Here is a 12,330-nt window from a genome sequence, read left to right as displayed (position 1 = left end):
AAACATTTAATATAAATGCTACAGCTAGAGAACCATCAAATGTTTCTAGTTTGTTGAATTCAATTATATTGTAAAAGGGACGCCTGGCTGGCTCAGTCAGTAAAGCATGCAACTCTTCATCTCGGGATTGTGAGTTCAAGCCTCATGCTGGGTGCAGAGATTACTTAAAAATAAAATCTTTAAAAAAAAAAATTACATTGCAACAAGATTCTAAATATGACACTTTCTCCATTTAAAACTTCTTGCTCTATACTGCTTAGAAAGCAAGCAGTAATTAAATAACAGTAACAAATTTAGGCCTTAAATTTAATCTGAATTTTAAAAACTAAAAAAAAATTTTTTTTTTTTGAAGATTGTTATTTATTTGACAGAGAGAGAACACAAGCAGGGGGAGCGGCAGGCAGAGAGAGGGAGCAGCAGGCTTCCCACCAAACAAGGAGCCCACGTCAGGAGTTGATCCCAGGACCCCAGGACCCTGACTTGAGTCGAAGGCAGATGCTTAACCAACTGAGCCATCCAGACATCCCAAAAACTAAAAAAAAATTTTTAAAAACACCTACCAAAAATCCAAAAGAAAAACCGCTTCTTCCTCTTAGTACGGAACATACTTAGATTAAAAAGATAAGGACCTAGCTGCTATGAGCTGCCTTTGCAAAATCAGCATTAAAGTATACCCATGTTCACAGCAGTATTCACAATAGCCAAAAGGTGGAAACAATCTAACTACCCACCGATGAATGAATGGAAGAACAAAATTTGGTATAATTCAATGGAATATTCTTCAATCTTAAAAAGGAATGAAATTCTGCCAAAACATGGATGAGCCTTGACATTATGCCAAGTAAGACAGCTGGACAAATACTATATAATTCCACTTATATGAGATACCTAGAGTAGTCAAATTCACAGAGATAGAAAATAAGATGGTAGATGCCAGGGGCTGGGCTTAAGAAGCAATGGGGGAGTTTCATGGATACAGAGTTTCAGTTTTACAGGATAAAAACGTTCTAGACGTAGAGAGTGGTGATGGTTCCACAACAACTAAATTCCACTAAACTGTACACTTAAAAATGGTTTAAGATGGTAAATTTTATGTTCTATATACCTTACCACAATAAAAAAAAATAGCACTAAATGCTCACCATTATTATAATAAGTAACACATGGAGAACAGTTTATTCCTAGGGAAGCCTATAATAATGAGACTGGGATTTAATTAGTACTATGTCTGAAAACCAATAAAAAACCAGAGTGATCTTAAAGTTAAGTAATACTGTAAGTTTATATCATGACTAATGAAGCTCTATCGTACTTCGAACCATGAACGCTTTGATGTATCCATGAGTCCTTAGAAAACAGAAAGAAATTTAATCCACTAACATTAAAAATCCCACAGTATTTCCCAAACACGATCCTTTTCTAGGTCAAGTTCCTCAAGATGAATATTAAAATATTAACAGCTGACAGTTCAGCTTACTCAGCCAGCAAATTAGTCACCCTGTAAAAGTGAACAATAATTTGAAACAAGTCTTCCTTCAATGCATAAATCAGCTGTGCTCGTTCCTCAATGACATCATAGTGAAAGATGGGCAGGGTCTGGGACACTCCCTTTACATAACTCATATTCCATCTGAGGAAATGCATCATTCTCAGTGTGAAGAAAGTAAGTCTGAGTTGCCCATTTAGTAACCTGTTTTCTAATTCTCCAGAAAATTACTAATAATTTTCAAACCAAATATACTACTCAGAACTAAAAATGTACCTCCCTTTACCTACTAGTCACATTCCTAAAAAGCTCACTGTAACTTACTCTTAAATTCAACAGTCAATTGATTTTCAACAAGAGTGCCAAGACAATCCAAAGGGGAAAGTATAATCATTTCAACAAATAGTGCTGGGACAATTGGATATCCACATGCAACAGAAAGAAATTTAACCTCTACCTCACATCACATTCAAAAATTAACTCCAAATGGATCAAAGATCTAAATATAAAGTCTAAAACTATAAAACTCTTAGAAGAAAATACAGGCATAAATCCACATAACCTTGAGTTAGGTTATGATTCCTTATATCTGATATCAAAAACACAAGCAACAAAAGATAAATTGGACCATATCAAAATGAAAAACTTCTGTGCTGCAGGGGTGTCTGGCTGGCTCAGCTGGTGGAGCATGCAACTCCTGATCTTAGGATTGTGAGTTTGAACCCCACATTGGGTGTACAGATTACTTAAAAATAAAATCTTTAAAACAAAAACATAACTTTTGTGCTTTAAAAGATACCAGTAACAGAATGAAAAGGCAACGCACAAAAATCAAGAAAATATTTGCAAATCATTTCTCTGATAAGGGACTAGTATTCAAAATATATAAATAATTCTACCAGTTCAATAATAGAAAGACAACCCAAATTTTAAAATGATAGTTTGAGGGGTGCCTGGGTGGCTAAGTCAGTTGAGCGTCCAACTTTAATCCCAGCTCAGGTCTTTTTTTTTTTTTTTTAAGATTTATTTATTTATTTATTTGAGAGCCAGAGAGCATGGGGAGGGACATAGGGAGAGGAAAGAGAAAGAGAATCCTCAAGCAGACTCCCTGCTGAGCTGAGCACGGAGCCCAGTCTGGGGCTGGATCCCAGGACCCTGAGATCATGACCTGAGCTGAACACCAAGAATTGGCCACTTAACCAACTGAGCCACCCAGGCGCCCTTCAGCTCAGATCTTGATCTCAGGGTCATGAGTTCAAGCCTCACACTGGGCTCCACACTGAGCCTGGAGCCAACTGAAAAAAATTAAAATAAAAATAAAAAAACAAAAAATAAAATAAAATGATAGTTAATAGAAATCTCTCCAAAGATCTACAAACAGCCAATAAACACATGAAAAGATGTTCAACATCATTAGACACTGGAGAAATAAATGAAAATCAAAACCACTATGAGATACTACTTCACACATGCTGGGATGGCAATAATCAAAAAGACAGACAAAGCAAGTGTTGGCAAGGACACAGAGAAACTGGAACTTTCACACATTGTTGATGAGAACATAAAATGGTGCAGTCACTTTGGAAAACAATTTAGCAGTTCCTCAAAAGTTAGGGTTACTATATGACCCAGAAATTCCACTTCTATGTGTATATACACCCAGAAGAAATAAAAATATACATCCACACAAAAAGTTATACACAAATGTTCACAGCATTATTATTTATAACAGCCAAAAAGTGGAAACAAGCCAAATGCCCATCAACTAATGAATGAGTAAACAAATGCAGCATATCCATATCACATATTATTCAATATTCAATATTATATATTGATATATAATATATTCAATATTAGTCCCTTAAAAAGGGATGAATACTGACTCATGCTACAACATGACTAAACCCTGAATACATTATACCAAGTGAAAAAAGTTAGATACAGAAGTCCACATATCGCATGATTCCATTTATATGAAATGCCTAGATAGGGAAATCCATAGAGACAAGAAGTTGAGCAGTGGTTGCCAGGGGCAGGGAAGAGGGATAGGTGTGTGCTGGGGGAGGAGGGTGGACAGTGACTGCTGGTGGGGACAGAGTCTCTCTTTGGGATGTTGAAAATGTCCTTCAACTGGATAATGGTGATGGTTGCACAACTCTGTAAATACACTAAAATCACTGAATTGTACACTTTTGATGAATTGTATCTCAAAAAAATTAGAATTATCTCACTACCCTCAATAGATATAAAATATGGTTAGAGTTCTTCAATTACGTTTCTAAACAATCACTACTCTGAAGATCCCAGCCAAACCAACTCTTCTCACTCTCAAATAACCACCTCAAAATCACCTCATCAAGAATATTACACACTCCAGGCCTTTGCCATTACATAATTATCTTATTCCCATATTTCAAGAATTTCCCTCTCTATTGGCTCTTTCTGTCTATAAAGAGGCTCAAACATCTCATAAAAAAGGTCTGTTCCTAGGTATGACTCCAAACACCACTCTTTACCTTTCCCTTCTAAATGGATTTTCTTGAAAGAAACTTGTATATTCACTGCCACCATACTGGCAGCCCCCTTATTTCTCAGCCCACTATTAACATACCAACACTCGTTCATTCATTCAGTCAAAATTATTCTGAAAATTACTATTGACTGCCATGATGCCAAATCCACTGAACATAATTATTACGTGCCATTCCTGTGATATCTGACTACCAACTATTCATCCTTCGACACAGTTTCTCTATGGGCTTCCATATTACTTTTTTTTTCTTAAGACTTATTTATTTATCTGAGAGAGAGAGTACAAGCAGGAGGGGTGGAGGGAGAAAGAGAGAATTTCAAGCAGACTCTGCACGGAGCGCAGAGCCCAACATGGGGCTCCATGTGAAACTTGATCTCACAACCCTGAGATCACAACCTGAGCCGAAACCAAGAGTCAGCTTCTTAACCAACTGTGCCACGCAGGCATCCCCTGGGCTTCCATATTACTTTTATCTGCTTCTCCCTATGTCTTCCTGGCCTCTGTGACTTCCTCCTTCACACACACCTTAATTTGGTATTCTATCTTCTACCCACAGTAATGACTCCCAAATGTGTGACTCTACGCACATCTCCAGTCGCTTAGGTTCAGACTCATATACAACAGCATTCTGGATCCACCCACTTGACTACACTTCAGACACCTAAAACTCTACAAGTCTGTTGAGTTTCTTCCAGGTATACACGATATCTTATTCATAGTTGTAGGTGCAGTATACAGCACATAATAAGGACTGACTAAATACTGCCGAATGTCTAAGAATAAAACTCATCATTTCCTACACCTCCGGCCTAAAACCTGCTTCTCCCATATTTCCAATGTCAGTTAATAACCCCAACCTTCATTCACTTAGTCATCTAAATCATCTACACCAGAAGCTTTGCAGTCTTCCTGTACTTCCTAAATTTCGTTGCTTCCATGCCGCTTTGACACTTCCTTGCTGGGTATACCTAGAATGCTAGGCCACGGATGCTCTTTACCCAGCCCCTCTCTCAGGACTGTGTTTGCAGCCAGCAACCTTGAGGGACAAGGTCTTCCTCTGGGACAAAGAGCAGGCTTGCAAACCACATAAAACAATGGATTCCCCAAGCCCAGTGTTCCTCAGATGCAACACAAACCTACTGCTTGCGCTGCACAGCAGCTATCTGGACTCTCTACACCCTTGTGGGATTGGCAAGCAATGGGAGCTGCTCACACTGCTTGCCATGCCATGAGTAAGTCCTCTGACCCAGAAGTCCCATGTCTTCTACCAGCATCCATGAACCTATAACTACCTAACTTATTAGCTTATGAGCAGGGTAAAAACACACAGATTAATTCCAACGACTTGTGTTTTATATCCCACCTGCCATCTCTCCCTCCCTGCCCATTGTCTCTAGCACAGTCCTTACCATTCTCAAGTCTCACTCCCATTTCTTTAATTCATAATGCACTGGCATCACTGTGTACATATATTCTTGTAATTGACTCACCTGTGCATCTTTTATTACCAAGAAGACACTGAGCTCCTTTGATCAAAGATCATGACTTATGCTTCTCATGTATCCTGTACATCTTTGAACATTATGTAAATTCAAGAATGTAAGGTCCCTTTAAAGATCATCGTGTCCAATACAGCACTAAAAGCACAGGCTTTACTGGCACAGTAGGTGAAATTCAGGCTCTAAAATACTGGTGTTGTAATTCTGGGAAAGTTTACTTACCCCTCTCTGAGATTCTGTTAAATGATAATTCCACAAACTACCTTCCAAATTTCATTTGAATAAAGTAACATATAAAAAATACTCAACTCTGTAGCTCATAAACAGAAAGCTCTCAAAAAGAAGTAGCTACTCTTCTTTTCTTCAATCAACACATATCGAATGGGCTAATACCATCTTTTAAAAATATCTATGGCACCTGAAAGCTCAAGCCCAGGACAAATTAAGTCATGGATTTGTGTCCCAGAGATCAGTTAGTGTCACACACTTCCCCATAAATTACACTGCTTATCTTTGCCAAGTTTTTTTTTTTAAAAACGTGCTCTGTTGAACACAAGGGGAACCTGATCAGCAAGCCAAGAGATCAATAATAATCCATTTCCACTCAATAAACATCTCCATTCATCAGCTTAATGAATAGTTTTGTCAGTGGTTTCCTCTATCTTCAGACCTTAAGGACTGGAAAAGTTAGACATTAGTCATTGCTTTATGGAGGTGAGGGGGTAAAAGTAAAAGCCAACTCAAACAAATTTTTATTTTATTTTATCATATAAATGTGTACTTTCTTCTCCAAAAGCATCTGGCGCTGTACGGATAAATCCCAATTCCAGTCATTGAGTGGACAGCAGAAACAAAACAATGTTGTAATAGATTTGTGTCTCATTCTCTACTAGCATATCAAGCAGATGCTAGAAAACAAGGGTCTTCTGTTTTAGAAAGTATGTCAGAAATTTCCATCCACAGCCATCCTTGACTCTGAGTCCAAGATCAGTTATCTCTCTGAGACCCCCAATGACCTAAGGGTCAAAACCACCTTCCTGTTTCAGAATCTCCTTGCTACCTAGTCCCTTCATTTCCTAAGGATTGCCTGTGTCTTCACAGACTTCAGGGGTATTCTCTCAGCTTCCCACTTCCTCAGTTTTATGTTGTCTTCTAAGTCCCCACTGCTTACCTAAGTTTGACCAGCCTCCTGATTCTTCCTATTCACATGGCGTCATTTCCATCACCTGCTTTTAAGTGATACCCACCTATGCCCTGAATCAGGCGTCTACCCAGGATTTTGATACTGCTCTAAGATCTGGCAATCTTCCTCCTTCATGCTTGTGTCTGAGATACATACGAAGTTCTACAGAGCTAAACAAAGCATCGGACCAGCCACCCTAACGCAGACTTTTAGGCCTAACCAGCACTCAGGGCTCCCTGCAATTCAACCCTAACTTTCTAATCTCATCCTTCTCTAGGCAGACTCACAGAACCCTGCTTCCTGGCAGGCTTATCCCATCTCTGCCGCCTGAACTTGCCTGGCTCATTCCTGTCTCTGTGCCTTTGCTCTCAGGCCATACATACTTCCTCCCCCAAAGACCCAATGCTCTCCCCTTACCTGCTACCATGCACCCATTCTGATCATAAGCTTCCTCCCTCCACATCTAACCAAGGTTCTCCCTCCCCAGAGAAGGCTTCCCTGATCACCAGGCTTCAAGGGATCTTTCGCTCTGAATTCCTATATTTCCCGATCACTCACCTGGCAATCTGCGATAGGTGTTTGTTTACCTTTTAATCTTATCTTTTCACAGGAGAGCCATTTCCTCATGAGCATGAACCATTAAGCACACTTTAAAAAGCTGAACACTACAATAGAGTCAACACTAAGAGAGAATTTTCAGGACATAAGAGACTCCCAAAAGGAACACGCAATCTCATTTTTCCATGTTTCTTTCTAGCCCTTGCCCACTCCTATTGACATTTTTATACAGTAAGAATCAACTGCACAGTTACATATACTGCTTTCCATTCTGCTTTTTCTGCTAACTTCTATAGAAAACTGTCTTTCTTGGTAAATGATGCTGATTTTCATCATTGTTAATATCTACATAACAATCATTCCCCCGAGATTCTAGACCATGATTTACTTAAGCACTGACTTCTGTCAGATGGTACATTCTTCTTTCTGTCTTTGCGCTTTTCACTGCATCAAGTACTGTAAAATGCAAAGTAATCCCCTGAGAAATACATGTTGAAATGTATTTATTATCCATGTTCCCTAACAAATGAAATAACCCATTTCACTATTTTTCTCTCCAGCTAAATATCTAATGTAATTCTTGGTTTCAATACCTTAGGCTAGGTAGATAGGAAAGGTATTTTCCAAACACTTTTGATGTTAATGTATTTATTTTGGTATTTGATCTTATAAATATTTAAACATGGGAAGTCCCCTGAAGAAAGGCAATAAGATCCTGTAATACCTAATACAAGCTAGACACCTGGCAGGCACTCAGTAAATATTAAATATTTTTTAAACCATCTGAAGTTATAAAACATCAAATTCCTAAATAGGAGAGTGTCACTGATCTAGCTAGTACCATCGATTATGCTTGTAAACCTTTCAGTTCATTTAATAATCAAACTGCTTAATAATGTATGAATGGATGTTCCTTACAGTATATAGAAAAACACAACTGGACTTACCTGGTGAGTTGTCCAAGTCTGAAAAACAACATGAAACATCAAACAATATCTGCAACAAGAACTTCAAGATCGCATAACAAAACAAGTTTACAGCTTTCCTTCAGCTTGTTTAAGTACATATTTCAGATGAAGAAAAGCAAAAACGAAAGTTGTAATATTTAAAGTAGGTAAAATAACATATGCATGTGAACACAAACTAGAATGGAAATAGGAAAATGAAAGCACGGATTGTTAAAATGGAAGGATGTTATAGACGTTTTCCCTTTCATGTTTTGTTTTGTTAGTGCAATGTTAAAATATGTAACAAGAAAAATATTACTGACAAAATTCTTGCTATTATTGAACTAGGACATAATGCTTAATGTTGAAATAACTATGTTTCCCAAACCCACATATACTTTTAGCAAAAAAGACTGAAACTCTTACTTCCATGATAAATGTTAAATAATAAACCAACTACCTTAACACCTTAGCACAGATACTGAATCACATGAAGAACTTAATGGTACACTAGAAGCGTCTTGCAAATTTCAGTTTTCCTCAAAAAGTCGCCAATATAATTCCAAACATCAGAATCTATACAGCAAAACTTCATCATGCTGGTAACCCATTCTCTTCTCGTTCTTATTTGTGAAGAGCGATTTCTGAGGTTGCATCCTGAACTGATATGCCAAAAGAAAAATATATGACTAAACATTTACTATTTGCCATAATTATACACTACTACTTACTTAATACACTAATTTCCCCAGAAGTAATGATTAGTCAAAGTAATATGATTCTTTTCAAAATTACTGGAAAGAAAATATATTTCTGTTTTAGTCTTTTTAAACAAATTCCAGATAGCAGTTTCAAAATCACTGGCTTTAGGGAAGCCTGGCTGGCTCAGTCAGCTGAGCATGCAACTCTTGATCTCGGAGTTATAAGTTCAAACTCCATGCGTGGTGTGCAAATTACTTAAAAATGAAATCTTAAAAAAAAAAAAAAGAAAAGAAATCACTAGCTTTAGAATTCCACTACAATGTATTCCATTACTTCTAGATTTATGTAAATGACAACCTCATGACAAAATAGATATAGAACCAACAACCTTAATTATCATGGTAATCACTGCAAAAAGAAGTCCATATGCATTCAGGAAATACAAGGCTAGGTAAGAGATGGCACTAAATGAGGGGGAAGCAGTTGACCACAATAAGGCACTTCTACTAATATAGTAATAGATCCATGTATAAACCTTAATTTTGAAATGAGTTCAACCAAAGGAACAGCTAACATCCATTCCACAGCTAAAATTATTATTATTCTATGTGTCCCTGTAAACTCTGATCCTGCCAATTATTACAATCTAACTAATGACAATTTATAACAATAAATTCATCGGGGGAGGGGGAGAGGGAAGGATTCTAATTATCTGAGAGAGGTTTTTTCTGATGGTTGGTTAGCTGCATCTTTTTAGCATTGACATTTCCAAGTTTTTCGTGAAAAGGCAATTTTAAGAATGTGCTGAAATCATCCTTTCAGAATCAAATCCCAGATAAGTTGTTTTATGTCGCTTGTTTTTTTCTGTTTTTTTACCATTGTGATGGTAATAAACTTGAATAAAGATGCCTGAGCACTTAAGAACAGAAGTTTCTGAATTCATCTAAGATCCTTTAACTTTGTCAAAGAAAAGACTAAAGACCCAAAGAGCCCACTAGTTTAAGTTGGGGGGGAGAAGGCTTCTGTGTCACGTGACAACCTTAAACTGACCTAGCAGGGACAGGAGGAATCACCAGCTCCAATTGAAGAGATGACTCGAAGAGAAGAAATAAACCAACTTCCAAAAGAAGGACAACCCAACAAAACATACTGCCAACTGGTTAATCTGTGTATCTCAATCTACACAAAAGACAGCAAAGAAAAGGAAAAGCGGAAAACAGCTCATAATTTCTACATAGACTTAACACTGGTTATGAACAAATAAGTTGCAAGAACCTCTTAGAAGTAATTCCGATACAAGATTTTGATTACTTAAGAGTATTATCAATTGAAAAGTCATCTGCTGGGATTATAACAGTGATCACAATAACATAGCCTTGTACAGAAAGTGTTTTCAAATGTATTATCTCATTTAAAGTTACTTGCCCAGTCACGCTGCTACATAGCATTAAAGCCAAGACCCAGCCCACCTTCTCTTGGTACTTCGAGTTGGGGGTTCTCTTCACTCCATTTGACTGACTAAAGATTATTTAAAATGTACTCGGTTTATCTGCTTTCTCTACCCTCCCTGCAGAATTGAGAGAATGTCTGAAAGATACAATTTCACAAGAATCTTGGCACTTAAACTATTTATTGTTGAGAGATGACGAATATGACTGCAAGCAAAAACAAAACTATCTCAACAGTCAAAAAAAAAAAAAAGCGGGGGGTGGAAGGGCACTTGTTTTACCCAACTTCAATCAAAGTCTTTACAATTCTTTACGACCGTCCAGGCTAAACATACATAAAGTGAAAAACGCAGACGAGGAATTTTTGCACTTGAGTGCTTTCTCAGGAGTAAACCAAATTCCCTCCCATTTTTTCCTGCCACTGCACAAAAGTGCAGGGTTGGGGTGACTGGGCCAGAGACGTGGGGCCTCGGGGTCCCTGGCTGTCCCGGCCAGGCTGGAGGGGTGAGGACCCGAGAGGCGGGGGCCACTCTGACAGCTGGCAAGGAGAAAGCGGGGGACGCGGCGGGGCACGAGCAAGGGGCAGGGGTGGGGGTAAGGAGGAAGCGAGCCCGGGGCAAGGGACCAGAGCGCCCTCCCGCAAGGGCAGGAGAGGCGAGAGGGCGAAAGGGCGCCGGGGCGGGGCGGAGCGGGCGCGACGGCGGAAGGGGCAGCGGACCGGGACATGGGGCCCGTGGCGCCCGGGACGCAGTGCGGGCGAGGGGAGGGGCGTCCCCGCGCAGGACGGGCGGACGCGGGGGACGAGGTTTAGGGGCGCAGCGGCAGCTCTCTCGCCTAGACGCGGACTGCAGGGGCGGGGCCGGCCGGACCCCACACGGCGGCCGCGGCTGAAGGAAGGGCGCGCCAGGCACCTGCCGCCTCCACCGTGGCGGCCCCGGGCAGGCTCGGCTCTCACCTCTCCGGTTCATGGGCCGGATCCGCACGGCCACTTTCACTTTGGAGTCGCCCATCCTGCTGCCGCCGAGGCTCTCCCTCGGCTTCCGTCTGCCGCGGCCACCGGGCAACTCTTCGGGGCTGGCCGGGCGGGAGGGGGCTGCGGGCGGGAGGGGAGGGGCGGGGCGGGGGCGGAGCCGGGGCGGGGCGGGGCAGGTCGCCGGGCTCCCGGCGCGTCCTCGTTGCATGACGGGACTTGTAGTCCCTGAAGGTGGTCGAGGGCAGGAGAGAGGCGGAGGGACTCCGGCGGGAGCAGTCAGGCGTGCTTCGCTGCCTGGAACGTGTAAATGCCACTCTTCTTCTACACCATTCTGCTCTCACAGCTAGTAATGAAAAATAAGCCGTGAATAAGCTGATATTGCACTTGAAAACAGAGAGTTGACTAGATGGCATGGTAGACCCTGAGAGCGACCTCTTCAGACTCATTTCCTGCCAATCTTAAAGTATGATCCCTGGCTCAACTTCCTTGGCCTGGATTGAGCTCCTGGCCTTGTTTGCCGAAATCATCCTTAAAGACAAGGCAAAGGTTAACCTCTTCTGGAAGTCTTCATAGATCCACAGGTTAACCCTATACGACCCCGCCCTTTGAACCCCTTCCAGTCAAGACCTTGGGCTCCTGAGCCAATCTGAATCCAAATCCAGCGGTGTGACCATGGACCAGTGATTTGACCGCTTAAGGCTTGTCTTTTCATAATCAAAATGGAAACACTTTATGCCTTTTTCGTAGGATTGTTTCAAGGCTTAAATGAGTTAATACGTTAATACGTGTAAAGTTCTTAAAAACTCTCTGGCACTTAGGAAGTGCTCAATAACTCTAAATCATAATTATCTTCCCTTTGTTATAGCATTTCTGCCATTATTTGCTCTCCTATCATGTGTTTTTTAAACCATATCTTGTATGTGTAGCCTAGTCTGTAGTAGAGACCCAGTAAACATTTATTGTGTGAATGAATGCATGCATGCTTGCATGAAGCCGCGCTA

At 40.4% G+C, this 12,330-nt stretch overlaps 1 protein-coding gene across 1 annotated transcript in view; it reads right to left on the bottom strand.

The window, feature by feature from the left end:
* The window catches only part of KIF13B (kinesin family member 13B), a 190,482-nt gene extending 179,037 nt beyond the window's left edge, over positions 1-11,445 (bottom strand). Inside the window, exon 1 of the mRNA XM_040626464.1 lies at positions 11,312-11,445. Within this exon, the coding sequence (XP_040482398.1) occupies positions 11,312-11,366 (55 nt within the window). The 5' untranslated portion in view covers positions 11,367-11,445. The remainder of the gene's footprint in view (positions 1-11,311) is intronic.
* Positions 11,446-12,330: the final 885 nt, after the last annotated feature.

The sequence above is a fragment of the Ursus maritimus genome, unplaced genomic scaffold (assembly GCF_017311325.1).
Source record: "Ursus maritimus isolate PB19 unplaced genomic scaffold, ASM1731132v1 scaffold_11, whole genome shotgun sequence".
NCBI classification, from domain to species: Eukaryota; Metazoa; Chordata; class Mammalia; order Carnivora; family Ursidae; genus Ursus; species Ursus maritimus.
Note: the sequence above shows the minus strand (reverse complement) of the source record. Positions and strands in the feature narration are given on the sequence as shown.